We start from the raw sequence: 20,057 nt of genomic DNA, 5'->3' as shown, positions 1-20,057 counted from the left end.
AATACCGTAAACCAAATAAAGCATTTATCTGCACTTGCCATTCCCAGAGGGCCAGTTTTGCCCATCAGACAAATGGAGTAATCATTTCTGTGGAAGCCATTGCTGGTGTAAAGCTAGGAACTGATGTGAAACATGTCCAAATCCTTTCCCCATTAAGATACTACCTTGCTGCAGGGCTCAATGATGAACCCCACAACAAGGCAAATGTTATTTGCAGCAGCATCTGAACTCCATAGTGTCCCATTTTTCTGAGTATCACCATGCAAATGTTCAAGACTTTGTAAAGCTCAAATACCAGGTATACTCACTCCTCCTCCTCTATTTTAACTGATTAAAAAACAACTTGGATTGTTGTCTGTAATCAATATGAATGATTCATCAATTTGTTGCACAATATGGAAGCTATAGATTTTATTCCTGATATCTAGAGTTTTGAAAAAGCATAAAAGAGTAGCCGTTAATATTTTTTGAAGCATGTTCTAAACCACCATGTATTACCTCAAAGTCTTTGTTTCTGCTAAGGAATTGAGCCTAATTTCACCATACTATGGCCTTTGTTTGCAATTGAAAGTGTTTACCCCTTGCTTCCTTGCTTAGGAGGAGGTCTGCCCTAAAGCTGAGAGTGAAGCGGGCCAGCGATGCATTTGGGCTACTGCTGTGAATGTCAAGGACAAGTACATCTACGTGACACAACCAAAACTGAACAGAGTGCTGATTGTTGACGTTCAGTCCCAGAAAGCAGTGCAGGTTTTTACACTTTTATATATTCTTCAGCTTGTTAATTTTAGGTAGGGAGTTTTCTATGATATAATTAATTATATCTACACATTATTCTGCTGCACAGGTTACATGAAATTCAATGTTTTATTTTTTATATTCCATTTGAAGTATATCTAGTTTGAATATATTTGGTGACTAAAAGCCTTTTTACTACCTTTAAAACATAAATATAGTTTACATTACCAACTCTATAGTACATCAGCTTGCACGTAAATGAGTTGTTTTTTTCTCTCTTGATGGAAATGCAATTGAATTGATTTTGATGTTTAATTTAATAAGCTGTGAGATGTATTTATAATGCCAAGTAAACACAACTTCTGAGGTCACTAGGTACAATTGACTGATTATTCATAAGAAGCAAATGGAAAAAACTTTAAAAGTATGTTGTTTTCTTTGATATAATTAATTATATATACACAATATTCTACTGCATAGGTTACATGAAATTCAAACTTTTTTTTTGTATTCCATTTGAAGTATATCTAGTTTAAATATATTGGCACATTATATTTCCCTTGTATATTGTTTTGGTACAGTGGTTAACGCATATGGATTTTATTCATATTATCCGCACTTTAACAACTCACATTTAAAATAGGCTAATAATGTCATTGGAATTGCACTTTCATTTTTCAAGATGGGAAGTTCGGTGTCAATTCTGTGATGCAGTGATGATACCTGCAGGAAGTTAAATCAACAGAACAGAAGAGCTCAGGACTATAGATTGAAGTCTAGACTGATTAAGACTGTGAAATTGAGTTTGGATATCTAATTTAGCTTCCAAACTCTTATCATCGCCAGAAGATATTCACTGGTACATATTGAGAACATGGAAGGAAAGTAAAAATTGGTTTGACGCTCCTACAGGGCAATCACTGGGCAAAATGTTTTGCATACGTCCAACCTTTTTCTGCAATCGGAAGAAATAAAATGGGGAAAATCCACAGTGAAGATCATTGAATGTAGTTTTGATTTTGGGAAAGGAAATTAATCAATGGAGAAATTGTAAAATCAGGGCCAAGTTCGAAAAGGTTAATCAGAAAGCTGCACTAAGTTAGATTTAAAAAATCCAGGAATTTAACCCAATGTCATGCAGGAATAGTAATACTTTTCCAGCATCATAATAGCGTATCCATCTAACAACCCTGTTAGCATATCCATCTAACAACCACAGGGTTGTTAGATGGATACGCTATTATGATGCTGGAAAAATATTACTATTCCTGCATGACATTGGGTTAAATTCCTGGATTTTTTTAATCTAACTCATGTGATTTATGCTCAAAGCTCCTAATTATTCATAACTAATTTAATTCCAGTTCGAAATTAATTTCTCTAAGTTGCTGTTATATATATGATCTTCCTCAGAAATAGCAGCTGCCCATCTGCTCTCTCACTGTACAATGACATAGCAGGTGAAGCTGATGCCTCATAGCTCCAGCGACCTGTGATCAATCCTGACTTTGGGTGCTGTCTGTGTGAAGTATGCATGTCATTCCGTGACCATCCTACCCTATCTATGCCTCTCATAATTTCATTAATCCGCGTAAGGTTACCCTCAGCTTCCTCCATTCCAAGGAAAACAGTCCTAGCCTATCCAATCTCTCTTTAAAACTCAAGCCCTCCAGCCCCAGCAACATTTCTGTGAATCTTTCCTGCATTGTCTCTAGCTTAATCATCGTGGCAACTAGCACTCCACACAACACTCCAAGTGCAACCTAACCAGTGATTTGTACAACTGTAACATTATGTCCTAATTCCTATACTCAGTGCCTTGGTTGTTGAAGGTAAGTACTCCATATGCCTTCTTCAGCCTTGTTCCCCAATAACACTGTTCAATAACACTCCCCCTCACCATGCCATTCTCTGGGTATATCTCAAAATGCATTATTTCGCACTTGTCTGCTACATTCTATCGGCCATTCCATTGTACACTCACCCAGGTGATCTAGATCTTGTTGGAACCATGGGCAACATTCTTCACTTTCCCTTATACCAAAATGTTTGTAGTCACCTACAAACTTACTAATCATGCCATGTGAAGACGAGGTGACTTATTTCACAGGGGGCCTGGAGGTCTGTAGATAATTGTCAATATCACAGGACCAGGATTTAGGTTCAGCATGGGGCCATATTTTACATGTTCTGTCGAGGTAAGAAACGGTTTCCAATTTCCTGCACAAGGGATTGTCTGCAACCTTCCCTTCACAAGTATGCTGTGGTATATGAACTGTTGTCTCCTCTACCAGCTTGGAAAGACCTTTACTGCCACTGGCAATGTGGCTCAGGCCCTGTTCTGCAGCTCTGGTAATTAGCGGATCTCAGTCAGCAGCTGCTTCATGAAGTGGAGTTTCCTGAGGCATTTCTCCTCACTAATATGCACAAAGCATATGCACTTCTTACACTCTGCTGCTCAGTAAGACTGCCAGCTGAAGAGTCTTCTCTCCTTCATCATCCTCCCTCTTTTCGTAGGTTGCTGTGCCATTTACTCCTTCTCTTCTAGTTGCCATTTTCTGGATAATGGATCATGAATCATTTTCATGGTTCATTATCCAGAAAATGGAAACTAGAACGCCCACATCTAGGAGTACAACAATTCTCTTGAAGCTTTTAGCAAACATCGACTCACTTATGTTTACAAAAAGGATCAATGCGGGCAAATAAAAGCATTGAAACAAATTGCCCACCTGACTTTTCCAACTGAATCACTATTAATTGCTAATAATAATCTATGATTCCTTTAAATAATAGGTGTTTTGGGGGAGAGGCAGGGTTCCTGCTTGCTGCCAAACACTGTAATCAATGGTTATCAATGTAAGCTGAATGCACGGGGTTAGCTCCACTACTGAGATCCACTTTGCCTGCGCTATCCTCAAAGCAATGCTGCATACTGATTAACATTATAATTAAGCTAGACACAAAATGCTGGAGTAACTCAGCAGGATAGGCAGCATCCCTGGATAGAAGGAATGGTCAAGACCCTTCTTCAGACCCAGTTACTCCAACATTTTGTGTCTAATTTCGGTGTAAACCAGCAGTAGGAACCTGCAGTTCCTTCCTACACATTCCTTGACATTATAATTGTCAGACACTGCATGTGCCCAGCATGCCTAAACATGGGCACAACCCCTCCCCCGTCCCCCCCCCGTCCCTCCTAATATAAAGGAGAGCAACAACTACACTACAAATATACCCACAGACATCTCACTGGTTTACCACAAATCTTCAGCATTCACAGTCAGCTGCTGCAGGGATGAATTGTGGAGCCTGATCATTTCTAACTATTGACCATAGGAATGAGTCTACCTTTTTATCAGCTCCTCAACCTGCCCTCATATCTCTTGAGCTCTAACTTTTAAATAGCCGATTAGGTGGCACTTTGTCAATGCAAACTACTCTCATCCACCAACATAGAAATCTTTTTCAGCATCATAATAGCGTATCCATCTAACAACCCTGTGTCATTCAACAGGAGCCATGTTGAGATTCAGCAATAATCTTTCTATCAAGCTGGCAAATAGAACTTTCACTAATGATCCATCATAGCAAATTGTCTATGACCAAAGTCAAGCTAATGTGCCATAATTTCTTGGTTCTAATTCACTGCTCTTTTTGGATATTGGTACATTATCGTCCTGCTAGACTCAAGGGAGAATCCTTCAATGTAATGAGCTGTTCAATAAGCAGCCCACTAAAGACACCTCAGAGTTCTTGGATGGTTGTTGGGTGAATGCACATCCTGACAACTAAACTTGTCTAATTGATCTCCTGTATTTTCCTTGGTAACGGGAACATTTACAACTTTTGTGACAACCTAGCCTAACATTAATAGAGAATGATTAGAAGGCCTACTGGAGTAGAGATTGTTGACAAAGCAACAATTTAAAACCATTGCCATATTCAGTTTGGTCATTTGTGTTTGCCTTAGGAAATCAGCATCCCTTTTACATTTTGGCTCCTAAAACGGTTAAACAAAGCAATTACCAGTGCTAACAGTACCCATTTCATTTTTTTTTTGCTGGCTTCTATTGTTGATGGACGTCTCCTGTGACTCTGGCTACAATGCACTACCCTGTGCTTAGACAATAGACAATAGACAATAGACAATAGGTGCAGGAGGAGGCCATTCGGCCCTTCGAGCCAGCACCGCCATTCAATGTGATCATGGCTGATCATTCTCAATCAGTACCCCGTTCCTGCCTTCTCCCCATACCCCCTGACTCCGCTATCCTTAAGAGGTCTATCCAGCTCTCTCTTGAATGCATTCAGAGAACTGGCCTCCACTGCCTTCTGAGGCAGAGAATTCCACAGATTCACAACTCTCTGACTGAAAAAGTTTTTCCTCATCTCAGTTCTAAATGGTCATCTCAGTTCCAAATAATTTGGAAGCAATCTTTAATTTGGTCAGACACAACTTTGTATTTTTTTTACATCATCCCAACTGTCAGGCTCTGTGCCTATCCTTGCTTGGATAGATTCTGCCATATCCAATCATTGCCATGGCACCCTCCAGTATCGGTTTATCGTTGTATTCCCACTCAATTCACCCTGGATTTTCCACGGAATCTGTCCTTGGTTCCTTGTGCTTCCTCTTCCTCCAACTGCCCTTTGAAGGCATAAGAACTAATGAAGCTTCATTCACCTGAAACATTCCCTCCATTTCTCTCTTCACAGATGCAGTGCGGCCTGCTGAGTGTTTCTATTTTTGTTACAGAGTTCCAGCATCTGTAGTTTATTTTTTCTTTGAGCACAGACATGGCTGGTCATGAAGACAAGCTCTTCCAGTCTTCTCAGTCACTCTCTTCCATATAACTGATGAACGTTCATTCAGAGATGAGCTTTAAATTTGCTCGAATGCAGTGCTGGCATGATCAAAGCCATTATCTAAAGCTGTGACCTTAAACACCACATGATTCCCATCCATTCCATAATTCTGGCCATCCATGGTGTTGAGACTTAGAAATCCTACCTAATGTTAAATACTCTTCCCTCCCCCTATGTCCCTCCATTGTAAAGATTACCAACTTCCACCCTAATAACATTGCCCATCTTTGCTCTTGCCTTTGTCCTGCTGCTGAAATTCTTTGCTCTTGTGATCTCTTTTTAGTATTAATATGTTTCCTGTCCAATATCATTCCAAGCTCAAATTTAGTGTTAATATGTTTCCTGTCCAATATCATTCTCATTCCATTACATTCAGGATTCAGGGCCAATTACCCTGCACCTACCAACCTTGCTCAAATACAAGCTATCACTGTCATTGGACTTAGCTGAGCAAGAGACAGTACACCCAACTCAATATTCTTCACAACTATTTATTCACAAAATGCTGGAGTAACTCAGCAGGTCAGGCAGCATCTCAGGAGAGAAGGAATGGGTGAAGGAAGGGTCGAGACCCTTCTTCAGACTGATGTCAGGGGGGCGGGACAAAGGAAGAATATAGGTGGAGACAGGAAGATAGAGGGGGATCTGGGAAGGAGGAGGGGAAGGGAGGGACAGAGGAACTATCTAAAGTTGAAGAAGTCGATGTTCATACCACTGGGCTGCAAACTACCCAGGCGAAATATGATGTGCTGTTCCTCCAATTTCCGGTGGGACTCACTATGGCACTGGAGGAGGCCCATGACAGAAAGGTCAGACTGGGAATGGGAGGGGGAGTTGAAGTGCTTGGCCACCGGGAGATCAGTTTGATTAATGCGGACCGAGCGCAGGTGCTCAGCGAAGCGATCGCCGAGCCTTCTTCACAACTACTTTAGTGTGTAGTGATGTTTAGTATTATGCCTATGCTGACCCATTAGTTACATCAGTTTTACTCAATAATCCACCCATTATTTTAGGGCGGCATGGTGGCAAAGTGGTAGAAATGCTGCCTTACAGTGCTTACAGCACCAGTAACCCGGGTTTGATTCTGTGCTTGTCTGTACGAAGTTTGTACGTTCTCCCCGTGATCTGCATGGGTTTTCTCCGAGGTCTTCGGTTTCCTCCCACACTCCAAAGACCTACAGATTTGTTGGCTAATTGGCTTGGTATAAATGTAAAAAATGTCCCTAGTGTGTGTAGGATAGTGTTAGTGAAAGGGGATCGCTGGTCGGTGCGGACTCGGTGGGCCGAAGGGCCTGTTTTCATGATCTATCTCTAATCTAAACTAAACTAAACTATTTAATCTTAGGAATGGATATCACTGTCCTTTGCTTCAGATTAGTTCTAAAATTCTACAGTTTCTTGTTCCCTTCAAGACCTTTGTAAATCTTAACTTTCTAACATATGGAAACAACAACTTGTCCAAATATACCCACACATGGACATCTAATCACTTCTAAAACTGATTGTCATAATTTTCTCACTAATATTGATTAGTAGGACTAGATGTTACAATGTACAATGCACTTGGAGACTGAATTCCAAGCTTCCATCAACTCATTTATTGAAACATACAAGTTCACAACTCTCTGGGTGAAAAAGTTCCTTCTCACCTCAGTTTTAAATGGCCTCCCTTTTATTCTAAGACTGTGGGCCCTGGTTCTGGACTCCCCCAACATTGGGAGCATTTTTCCTGCATCTAGCTTGTCCAGTCCTTATATAATTTTATATGTCTCTTTAAGATCCCCTCTCATCCTTCTAAATTCCGGTGAATACAAGCCTAGTCTTTTCAATCTTTCCTCATATGACAGACCCGCCATCCCAGGGATCAATCTCGTGAACTTACGCTGCACTGCCTCAATTACAAGGATGTCCTTCCTCAAATTAGGAGACCAAAACTGTACACAGTACTCCAGGTGTGGTCACACTGGGGCTCTATACAACTGCAGAAGGACGTCTTTACTCCTATACTCAAATCCTCTCGTTATGAAGGCCAACATGCCATTAAAGGCTGAGGTTCTGGAGTCCTTTGATCTGGAGTGTGGATACGTGCAGGATTACATTTCCCACCAACTCTAAAGATCAACTCCTCTCATACAGGAAGTCTATTGGAGGTGAGATCAGTAAATTAAGAAGTAAGATCACTTTGGGCAGATCTAATTAACATCAAGGCACAGAAAACATTGGTAGGATTTATGTGTAGACTCCCAAATGCTAAAGATAATCTAGGGCATTGTATAAATTAGGAAGTAAAAGTGCCCCAGGCACATTATCAAGCATGTGGCAAGAGTATAATTATGGAAACCAGGCAAACCAAATTAGCAGTGGATAGTGACTTTATGAAGTTAATTGGAGATGTTTTTGAGATTGTCTGTTGAGGAAGCAAAAGGAAATGGACTATCTTAGACCTAGTGTATCAAGGAAGGATTTAATTGATAGTGTTTAAGGGAAAATTGATCATAATATGATAAAATGTAAATAAAGTTTGGAAGTGATTTATTTCATTCTAATGCCACTGTCATAGATATAAATAAAGCAAATTGTCAAGCCTTGAGGCATGAGTTGGCTTTGGTAGACTGGGAAACCAAATTAAAAGAGGTATCAGTCATCTAGCAATGGCTAACAATTAGCGGATGGTTTATAAAAAGATATTCCTTCGAGATTAGAAACAATATTGAAAGCTGTACCTGGGAAGAGAAGTTTAAGAAGGTATTAAATCGAAGGAAATGCTTATTTATAATGTTAACAAAAAAGCAGTAAGCCTGAGCATGGAGAAATCTCAGAATTTAGTAAAAGATGACCAGGGCATTGAGCAAAATTGGGAGGAGAGAGGTACACTGGAAAGAAATATAAAAACAGATGGTAGGTCTTATATCTAGTTTTGTAAAAATAACAAGGTTAATGTGGATCCATTACATAAAATAAATTATTTAAGGGAATAAGGAAAGAGAGAGTAAAATAAATATGATTTGCAAATTGTGCAGGAAATCATCCAGAAATAGTATGAATCTAGAGTAAATTAGCATCGCAAAGAAAGTAGCATGTGTAAAATGTAGAACTGAAGAAATACATGGTATTGAAAGGCAATTAATTGAATCCTAGGCTTTTGAAGGAGATGGCTGTGGAGATGGCGAATGCACTAGTTGTCATCTGTCTAAATTCTATTGATTCTGGAATAGTTACCACAGATTTGAAAATAGCAAAAGTATCTCCACCATTTGAAAAAGGAGAGAGAAAAGAAATGGGGATTTTTTGACGAGTTAACCAATTAACATGACATCAGTAGTAGGAAATGGCACTTGGAATAAATACGAATAGGATTTCACAAAGTCAAACTGAATTTATGAAAGGGAAATCACATTTGACTGATCTATTGAAATTTCATGAGGTTTAAATTGGCAGAGTAGATAAGGATGATTGAGTTGATGGAATTTATTTGGGACTTGTAAAAAGATGGTGACATTCTAAAGGTTATTAAACTGAATGTGAATGGTACTTGGGTCATATGCTGATGTTAGTTGAGGATTGCTTAATAGATAGAAATCAGAGAACAGGAATAAATAATAAATATTTATATAGCATTTATCTGTAGAGTTTTAAGCTTGGCTGATGCATTCGGCTCATTGAAAAACGTGTATAGTTCAAGATCGTCAGTTTCGAAAAGAGCATTCATAAACTGTCGTGGTATTGCTAAAGTGACTTCAGACTACAAATTGACCTTTTCTTTATCGAGAGGACATTTTTTGAGATGGTAAATGATGTAAGTAAAAGATTCATTCAGGTAGATTACAGAACTGCAGACCACACAAACAAAATTAACCAGGTTAAAAAGAATTGCATTTGCAAATATGAGGAAATCGGTTCACCAAAGACAGTAGAAGCTCCACAAAGGCAAGTTAGTAACAGGGTTAGTAACAGGACTGGATGTTGTCAGGTTAAATTTGATGACATTGATCATCAAATATTACAGGAATTCCTTTGTGATATGATCATGATGATAGGATCATGAGAATCCCATCTGCAAAGAGCAGCTTTTCAGGATTAAACAATAGATATTGCACTGTGAATTTGACATTTGGGAGTTTTTAATAATTTGTTTTCTGTGGTTGGAATGGCATTTCAAGAAGATTGGATCTTTCCACTTGATTTTATTTATTTACCTTAGAAGATTAAAATGAAAATACAAAGGCAATAAAATAAAATTGCATTTTAAAAGGAAATAAAGTAATTATTTTTAGACTAAGTACTCTTTATCTTACTGACCCTCTCTCATGTTCATATATAAGCAGTAATTGGTCTTTAAGACAAAATTAAATATGCATTTCAGAAGTAACTATGATAAAACGCTCCAAAGATGTGCAGGTATTAACTAGGTAAATGTAAAAAAAATTGTCCCTAGTGTGTGTGCGGGGATCGCTGGGCGGCGCGGACTCGGTGGGCCGAAGGGCCTGTTTCCGCGCTGTATCTCTAAATCTAAATCTAAAAATCTAAATCAACATCAAGAAATGTTACTCCTGGGCGGCACACCAGCTGCTGATGGAGCTGCTGCCACACTGCGCCAGAGACCCGGGTTCGATCCTAACCTCAGATGCGGTCTCCATTGACTCTACACATTCTCCCTATGACTTTGTGGGCTTCCTCCGAGTGTTCCAGTTTCCTCCCACTTCCCGAAGGTGTGCGGATTTGTGGGTTAATTGGTTTCTGTAAGTTGAAACTTTGGATGGGAGAGTGGGATAACAGAACGAATGTGAACAGGTATGGCCATGGACTCGTCGGCCAAAGGGCCTTTTCCCAAGCTGTATCTTTCAACCAATTAATCAAGCAATGGTAGAACACAAAACATGATGGAAAAAATGAATTGAGAAATTGGAAAACTAAATAACAATTCTCCCACGAACTGATACACTGCCCAATCCATACCAAGCTGAAGTGCGTACCAGATATGAAATAGGAAAGTTCCAATAAAAAGCACAAGATATTTCACCCCTGTCTCTTTTGCTGTTGTTTTAAAGAAATGCTAAGTGAAGCTTGGTAACATGTTTAATAAGGCAGCAAAAAGATTCATAAGAATGCCTTGAGCTAATTCAATAAAATCCCAAACCAACAAGACATTTTCACAAAAAAAACATCCACATTGTGATCACATTGTAAATTTATGTTTGAAATAAAATTGAAATTAAAATACATCTAACCCCCTCACCCTGAACATAGGATCCCCCCCCAGGGTTGCGCCCTTAGCCCCCTACTGTACTCCCTGTACACACATGACTGGGTGGCCAGGTTCAGCTCCAACTCCATCATGGGAGTTTGCTGACGACACTGTGGTAGTGGGCCGGATCTCCGACAACGATGAGAAGGCCTACCGGGATGAGGTGGCTGATCTGGCACTCTGGTGTCAGAACAACAGCCTCCTCTTGAATGTCACAAAAACTAAGGAGCTGATTGTGGACTTTAGAAGAGCTCAACATCCGAGGACATACACGCCACTGGAGATAAAGAGGATTACTGTGGATAGGCTGAGCAGCTTTAAATACCCGGGAGTCCACATCACAGAGGATCTGACATGGACAACACACATTGCCGCACTGGTGAGTAACGCTAAGGCAGCGTCTTTACCACCTCAGACAGTTGAGGAAATTCAGAGTCTTTTTGAAGATCCTTCAGTGCTTCTACTCTGGGGCTGTAGAAAGCATCATGTCTGGAAACATCACAATCTGGTTTGGGAACAGCTCTGCCCAGGACAGGAAGGCTCTGCGGAGAGTAGTGCGTTCGGCTGAACGCACCATGGGAACTACACTCGCCTCCCTGCAGGACCTATACATCAGGAGGTGCAGATCCAGAGCCAGCAACATTATGGGACATCCCTACCACCCCAGCAATGGACTGTTCCAGCTGCTACGGTCAGGAAAACGCCTCCGCTGTCACGCTGTGAAAACAGAGAGGATGAGACGGAATTTCTTCCCACAGGCCATCAGGACTGTTAAGTCTCATATCACCAGGGACTAATTTAATTTACTGTATTAATTTAGTTTTTGTGTTAAAAAAAATAATTCTATTCTGTTTTGTAGTTTTAGCACAATCCGCAGGCATTGCCACTTTCACTGCACATCTTGTATATGTATGTGACAAATAAAGTTGACTTGACTTGACTTAAGAGTGGAATTTCTCAAGTGGAAAGAGAACAAAACCCAGTAATTTTGTGAAATCAACACTGTGCTGCAAAATTAACCGTAGCGCAGCGGTAGAGTTGCTGCTTTACAGCGAATGCAGCGCCGGAGACTCAGGTTCGATCCTGACTACGGGTGCTGCACTGTAAGGAGTTTGTACGTTCTCCCCGTGACCTGCGTGGGTTTTCTCCGAGATCTTCGGTTTCCTCCCACACTCCAAAGACGTACAGGTATGTAGGTTAATTGGCTGGGTAAATGTAAAAATTGTCCCTAGTGGGTATAGGATAGTGTTAATGTACGGGGATCGCTGGGCGGCACGGACTTGGAGGGCCGAAAAGGCCTGTTTCCGGCTGTATATATATGATATGATATGATATGATACCCAGAAAGCCAAACATTATTTTCAAATAATTTTCTTCCAAGGCTGTTGGTAATGATCCTCTGACATGTTGTGGTGTGGTGGGAGCAGAGAATTTTACAGTAAATTAAGTATTAATACTGTCTGTTGTTCCAGAACAGCAGGAAGATTTTTTTGATAAATCATTTAATACCAGCAAGTCGCTAGAACTTTCTTCAGGAATGAATCACTTTAAATTTTCTCTTGAAACAAAACATCATGTAATATCAGAATTTTATACGCTCTACTTGCAGGCAGTTATTAGTGTGTAATCGCTTTCAAATAATTATTGAAATAATTTTTTTAATACATTAGTTGCTAAATTTCCGTAACAAATTTCGATGCACTTGTAATGATGACGAGGTTAAAAAAAGGACAGTTTTCAAGAGCTGAAGGCTGGGTTCTTCTTTTGTTTAATTATTGATTTTATGCAGCAACACATCTTGCTGTGCTGAAGATCCTTTTACTACCCAAACATTTCACATGCTGTGAAGTTATAGTCACTTTTTTGAGCTACCGAGTTCACTTAAATGCTATTATTTGCTTTGTTAACGTTACGCAGCAAGTTGCAAATGTACATGGTTTTAAATGCAATCCCTGCTTTTTTCTAAGCTATCATCACTATCATTTCAAAAGGGGTTAAGGGTTCAGATGAGAAGAAATATATTAAAAGATAAAAATCAATGCCTTGGAACAGTTTTGAGAAAAACACAAATAGATTGAAACAGGAAGAGACAGTGTATTTTGCGGTAATTGCCAAGTGAATAGGGTCAAATTAGATAGAGACAATGATTAAAGGGCTAAGATTATCTAATTGCACAAGACATTTGCAACATGTTAGAAGAAATAATGGAACAACCAGAGATAAATAGATTTAATCTAATAGCTATTAAAGGGCCATGGTTGGATGATGACCAAGGTTGGGAACTAAATATTCAAGAGTACTCGATGTTCCAAAAGGACAGATAAAAGAGAAATAGGGATAGGGGATGAAGAAGCATGGTGTCAACCTTGACAATGAAGGATTAGCTGAAAGATTAGGAAATCAGGACAGGTCGCGATATGAGAATGCAAAGTGCCACAAAGCATAAGCAGGAGCAGTTTTATAGGTTCCTGACCAGTAGCTTTAATATTGGCCCGATTATATATCAAGAAATAGGATAATATGGTAACAATATTTATGTAATGATCCGACAATACATGAATCATTGTACACATCAAATTGACAAAAGCAATTTGGAGGATATACATGCTAGAAAGCAATTGAGATAGTTCCCAAGAGCAATGCATCATAAGTGTAGCCTGGGAGAGGTTATTTGGGCTACAAGAAGGATGGAGTGTGAAAGGATGGAGTGTCTTGCTTAAACGTTGAGGGAGTTCAGTAAGCCAAGGACATAGGCTCAGCTTTATATTGAAGGAAAACACCACACAACTGCTCTTTCCTTTAAGTCTGTGTTGCTAGAATCATGGTCTCCAAATAATAGGTCATTCAGGATTCAGATGAAAATAAATTGCTTCAGAAGATAGAGAACATTTGGGATTGACCGCTTAAAATGAATGTTACAGAATACAATTGAGTCAGGGATTGATAGCATTTTGGATATTTGGATTTTCATTGAATTAAATGATATGGGGTCAGTGCAGGGAAGTGGGACTGAATTAATAGGTTGGCAATAGTCTTTGTAAATAATGGCACAGGACAAGATGTAGTGGAGAAAATATCAGCTAAACTGATCCCTGTGATTGGGGGTTTCTTTATGAGGAAAGATTGAGAAGTCTGGGCCTACACTTGCTGGAATTAAGAAAGAAAGGCGAACTTAAGATTTAAGATTCTGAAGGGGTGTGGTAGGGTGTATACTGAAAGGATGATTAGAACTAAAATTACGTGGCATAGTCTGAGGTTGAAGGGGCATCCATTTAAGACTTTTATAGTCTTAGAGGTTTATGAATCTTTGCAATTCTACGCTCAATGGAGGTAATAGAGTTATACAGCACGAAAACAGCCCTTTAACCCAGCTCATTATTGCCAGTCAAGATGCCTCATCTAAGTTAGTCCCATTTCCCAATGTTTGGCCCATATCTCTCAAAACCTTTCCTAACCATTTACCTGCCTTTTAAATGCTGTTATAAAGGAAATTGAGATAACATTTTGGGCTACAGGGGATACAGAAAGGGGTGTCGATATTAAAGGTGGCGGTTAGTGGTTTTGAGAGGCCTTGACAGGGTAGATCCTGGGCTGAAAATTCTGAAGACAAGCTTTCAGTCACTTGTGCTTGATATGAGTTATTTTGCACACAGGTGATGAATCTTTGAAATTGACTTTATTCAAAGTTGAAATAAATAGACTTTTAAATTCTAAGGAAATTGGAGATATTGAGTTGGGCAGAAAAGTGGAGATTACTGTAATGTTACTGAATGGCAAATTGACTGAAAGATGATGATTGTAAAAAAATCCACGGGCGGCACGGTAGCGCAGCGGTAGAGTTGCTGCTTTACAGTGAATGCAGCGCCGGAGACTCAGGTTCGATCCTGACTACGGGTGCTGCACTGTAAGGAGTTTGTACGTTCTCCCCGTGACCTGCGTGGGTTTTCTCCGAGATCTTCGGTTTCCTCCCACACTCCAAAGACGTACAGGTATGTAGGTTAATTGGCTGGGTAAATGTAAAAATTGTCCCTAGTGGGTGTAGGATAGTGTTAATGTATGGGGATCGCTGGGCGGCACGGACTTGGTGGGCCGAAAAGGCCTGTTTCCGGCTGTATATATATGATATGATATGATGATAAGAATCATAAGTTTAAATATTTAGCAAGGATAAAGGTATTCTAATTTCCAAGTCTGTATAAGACAACATATGGTCTTAAGTTGGAGATAATATCTAATTTTTCTTACATTTCCTAACAAAGCACAGAAATGGTCCATATTAAGAGTTAGCCAAATTAAAGGAAACAAAAGTGGCACACCCAAAGCTTGGCACATGGAAGTAAACCAAAAAAAGACTATTGTATGGTGTTCATAATCCCAGCTGACCGTAGGACCTTAAGTCAAATGTTAATTTGTTCACTTCAGTTACATTTAATTTAATAGCTGTTTTAACTGAGACTGTGAAACACAAACTAATTCTTAGCTTTCCATAAATAGAGAAAAAGTACTGTTACTTTCTTGGATGTTGAGTAATCTTTTCCGTTAATTTGTAATAGCTTTGGAGAACAATGTGAGCTTTCTAATTGTTAATAATTTAGGGGATTGTAACAGCACTTCATTCAGTTCTACTCCCCGCTTTAGGTCGTAACCACCGATCCAGTTCCAGTAAAACTTCACTATGATAAATCACACGATCAAGTCTGGGTTCTTAGCTGGGGTGATATGCAGAAAACCTCACCAACTCTGCAGGTAAGCATATCCATTTACAGTAACTGATTAACTGTACATCATGAGCAATAACTTTATATCAAAGATGTTACAAATTTATATTCTCTCAAATTTAATTTTTACCACAGAGCAAATACTGGTCCAATACAAACTGCAAGCGACTGATTTGATTGTACAGCGTTATGAAAAGTTCATGTCCAAAATTCTCCACTACTTACTACTTCAGGACCAATAAACAACTGGTATCTTAATGATGAGCACACCTTATACGTTATAGAAACATAGAAACATAGAAAATAGGTGCAGGAGTAGGCCATTCGGCCCTTCGAGCCTGCACCGCCATTCAATATGATCATGGCTGATCATCCATCTCAGTATCCCGTACCTGCCCTCTCTCCACACCCCCTGATCCCTTTAGCCACAAGGGCCACATCTAACTCCCTCTTAAATATAGCCAATGAACTGGCCTCAACTACCTTCTGTGGCAGAGAATTCCACAGATTCACCACTCTCTGTGTGAAAAAAAACTTTCTCATCTCGATAGATCTCTTATAGATAGATCTCTTATAGAGATCTCTAAGAGGAAAAAAGATAGTGTTAATGTCTTATGGAAATATTAATTAATCATCAAAGTCACACAGGTAGAAGGGTCTTGAAGAAGGGTCTCGACCCGAAACATCACCCATTCCTTCTCTCCAGAGATGCTGCCTGACCCATTGAGTTAACTCCAGCATTTTGTGTCTACCTTCGATTTAAACCAGCATCTGCAGTTTTCTATCCTGCACATCAAAGTCACACTGGTCTGTTTCCACTTAAAACCAAGAAGCCTTTATCATTATACAATCATGACTGAGCTCATGTCTGTAGTTTGATCCACCAAACAAAATTGTCAAAATATTACCGATCACTACAGATCAAATGGAATTTGCCCTTCAAAAATAGTAAAGCAATTTATGCATTTTTCCCACTCGATCTTTTCTGCTGTTTTTTAAACTTTATTATCTTTGATGCCTTGACTAAATGCGCAGTAACCAATCTTCATAAATAGAACCTCATCACCGGGTTTGCACTTTCTTACTTGGGCTTTTCCGTCAGATTCACCCACGGATAAACAGCGTGTCACTGGAATTCTACTCTGTTATTTAAATCAGTGGAAAGTAGTCATACAAAATCAAGCACATTACCTTTAATAGTACATGTGCTGCATTGGTATTCTGACCCTAATTGAAAGTCTGGGTGTCTCTGTTCATCAGTCACTTAAAGTTATCATGCAGGTACAGCAGGCAGTGAAGAAAGCTAATGACATGTTGGGTATATGACAACAGGAGTTGAGTATAGGAGCAAAGAGGTCCTCCTGCAGTTGTACAGGGCCCTAGTGAGACTGCACCTGGAGTACCGTGTGCAGTTTTGGTCTCCAAATTTGAGGAAGGATATTCTTGCTATTGAGGTAGGTTCACTAGGTTAATTCCCGGAATGGCGGGACTGTTGTATGTTGAACGACTGGAGTGACTAGGCTTGTATACGCTGGAATTTAGAAGGATGAGAGGGGATCTTATTGAAACATATAAGATTATTAAGGGATTGGACACATTAGAGGCAGGAAACATGTTCCCAATGTTGGGGGAGGCCAGAACCAGGGGCCACAGTTTATGAATAAAGGGTAGGCCATTTAGAACGGAGATGAGGACAAACTTTTTTAGTCAGAGAGTTGTAAATCTGTGGAATTCTCTGCCTCAGAAGGCAGTGGAGGCCAATTCTCTGGATGCTTTCAAGAGAGAGCTAGATAGAGCTATTAAAGATAGTGGAGTCAGGGGGTATGGGGACAAGGCAGGAACGGGGTACTGATTGCGCATGATCAGCTATGATCACATTGAATGGCGGTGCTGGCTCGAAGGGCCGAATGGCCTACTCCTGCACCTATTGTCTATTGTCTCGATTAGTTTTTGCATCGATAATGAGCTATTCTACTTTTTCACATCATAAATTATCTGTTAGTGCAAAATAAGGATTACAATTACTTCATAACATCAAAAAGTCTCAGGCTTCAATTAATTTTAATTTTAATTAATTGTGCATGATCTTCAAAAAAATACTTCCCCAGCTTTTAAAATGCATCATCAGAGCACACTCCGATCATTAATTCCATCTATAAGGGATTGCAGCTTTATTATAACAACAACAGAAAAGTAAATGAAATACCCATCTTCCACTGACAGCAACACATCAAATGCCTTTCTATTGATAAATGCATTAAGTATGCATTAATTCATGAAGGAGTGTGGCACTTTGAATAAACACGGGCTCTTAAATCCATAAGCCCACAAGTTCATTCTATCTTTCAAGGAATTTTTAAGCACTGTAATAAATGACAGTAATTTCTGGTCATTTTTAAATTCATCATAGGGTTTCACTTTGTGTCGAGTAAATTTCTATTGTGGTAACTCCTTTTCTGCAGGTAATTAACCAGGCCAGTGGGAGCGCGGCCCATCACACCATCCACACCCAACCAGTCGGCAAACAGTTTGATAGGGTGGATGATTTTTTCATTCCATCTACAACCCTCATCATTAATCATATCAGGTAGGTGTGTGGGTGAATATCTCACAACTGGAGCAATTTCACTCGCAGCTTGAAGCTTTTGTGTGTGTGTGTGTGGGGGGAGAGAAATAAAAGACAAGCAAAAGGGAAGAGTAACAACATTTTTACTGTAGAGAAAGGCAATAATGATTCCCTTTCTCACATCTCATAGTTCTTCAGCAAACTAAAATTGTTTGGACCATAAAGAGATTTATTTTATTAGTTCTTCAGTGCGATAGCAAGAAACAATGTCAGACAATGGTGCAATATGAAATAGCAGGGACTGATATCCTATCTAATCCAGGAGGAAATAATAGACGAGACATGTCTATTATGTCTTTTTTGTTAAAGTGAGAAATAGGAGATTTTAAATCTTATTTTGCTCTGGATTCTTGGTAATAAAAATGGATATAAATATATATTGATCTTAAATCCAAGAAGAGTGATGTACTGAGTGAGCCACAGTTTTCAGGGTAACAGTGGTACATAGTGGATAGTAGCATAGTGGATAGTAGCAGCAACCAGTGAGCATGTTGTTTTTTGCACCTTTTAGATACTTGGCCAGTCATACAACTGAAAAATCATTTGGTTTACACAGTATACTCCATGGACACCAGGTAATAGGAGAAAAATAGGTCAGGCTGTTTCTAAAAGTAATCAGGAGGCTTGTTACAGAGAGAACAGAAGACATCCACAATATAGATGCCGATACGTTAAGTGTGTCTTTCAGAACATAAATCCATTCGCCACTGTTCTACCTATTCCCCCTACGCAATAAAAGCATGGCTCATCTTTTAACTTGGTTCCACTTCCCTGCACAAACTTCTCGGTTTTCTTCATTTCTAAAAGATTTTGATCCCTTTCTTGTATACGCTCAGTGACTGAGCCACCATAATTTGCATGGTTACTGAATTCCAAAGATTCTCCACCTGTTGGGTGAAGAGTGGCTGGCCCTTTATTTTGAGACTGTCACCTGGACACTCCAGTTTAGGGAACATCAACTCCAAATCCATTCTCTCTCTCTCTCTCTCGAGCCCCATAAGAATTGGGTACATTTCAAGGGTGGTGTGAATGAAGCTTTCTTACTTGACATTGCAAGGGTTAGATAAAAAAATAGTTCATTTCACATCTACCCACTTTGGGGAAAAGCAAAGGATATCCAAAATCAGATACCTGGACCAGTTCTTTTCTTTTTGAAGAGTGAAAGAGTGAATGGTCCCTGGCCCCCAAAGATGGAAAAACAGACTGTCACATCTTTACAACTCGGCAAATCATGCATTTTTGATGGTTTTTCCACACATGGTGTTTAGTTTAGTTTAATTTATTATCATGTGATTATCACAGGTACAGTGAAAAGCTTTTTGTTGCGTGCTAACCAGTCAGCAGAAAGACAATACATGATTCCAATCGATCCATTTACAGTGTACAGATACATGATAAGGGAATAATGTTTAGTGCAAGGTAAAGCCAGCAAAGTCTGATCAAGGATAGTCTAAAGGTCATCAAAGAGCTAGATAGTAGTTCAACATAAATAATTCTGGATAAATATGTAGTTTCTTAATTGAAGCCAAAAGGAAATGATTTATTTTGTAATAAATAGCATGGGATTCATAACATTTATTTGAAAAGATGTTTATGTGTTTTGTAAAATGCTTAATACTAACATTTCAAGGTAATTCAATTCGCACTGTAGCTGTTAAACTTCTCATACATGCACCTGGTAAATGATATAATGTGCATTTAATTAAAATGAGCACATGCATTCTTTTGGATGAAAATGGATGAAGCGACTACGGCGGTTTCAGTTTCTTTTACTCGGCCATAATGCATTCAAATGTATTGGCAAGATGATTTTGGGGTTGGGGGAAACTTTTTTTATCTCTTCACTCGACGGAGATGCGACTTT

The 20,057-nt window shown here is 39.4% G+C and overlaps 1 protein-coding gene across 2 annotated transcripts in view; it reads left to right on the top strand.

The window, feature by feature from the left end:
- The window catches only part of fstl5 (follistatin-like 5), a 614,890-nt gene that overhangs the window by 556,052 nt on the left and 38,781 nt on the right, over positions 1-20,057 (top strand). For both annotated transcript variants that reach the window (XM_078406756.1, XM_078406747.1), the window contains 3 exons: positions 598-747; positions 15,488-15,595; positions 18,030-18,154. In XM_078406756.1, the coding sequence (XP_078262882.1) occupies positions 598-747; positions 15,488-15,595; positions 18,030-18,154 (383 nt within the window). The remainder of the gene's footprint in view (positions 1-597; positions 748-15,487; positions 15,596-18,029; positions 18,155-20,057) is intronic.

Source organism: Rhinoraja longicauda, chromosome 1, assembly GCF_053455715.1.
Source record: "Rhinoraja longicauda isolate Sanriku21f chromosome 1, sRhiLon1.1, whole genome shotgun sequence".
NCBI classification, from domain to species: Eukaryota; Metazoa; Chordata; class Chondrichthyes; order Rajiformes; family Arhynchobatidae; genus Rhinoraja; species Rhinoraja longicauda.
This window is presented reverse-complemented; position numbering and strand designations above follow the sequence as displayed.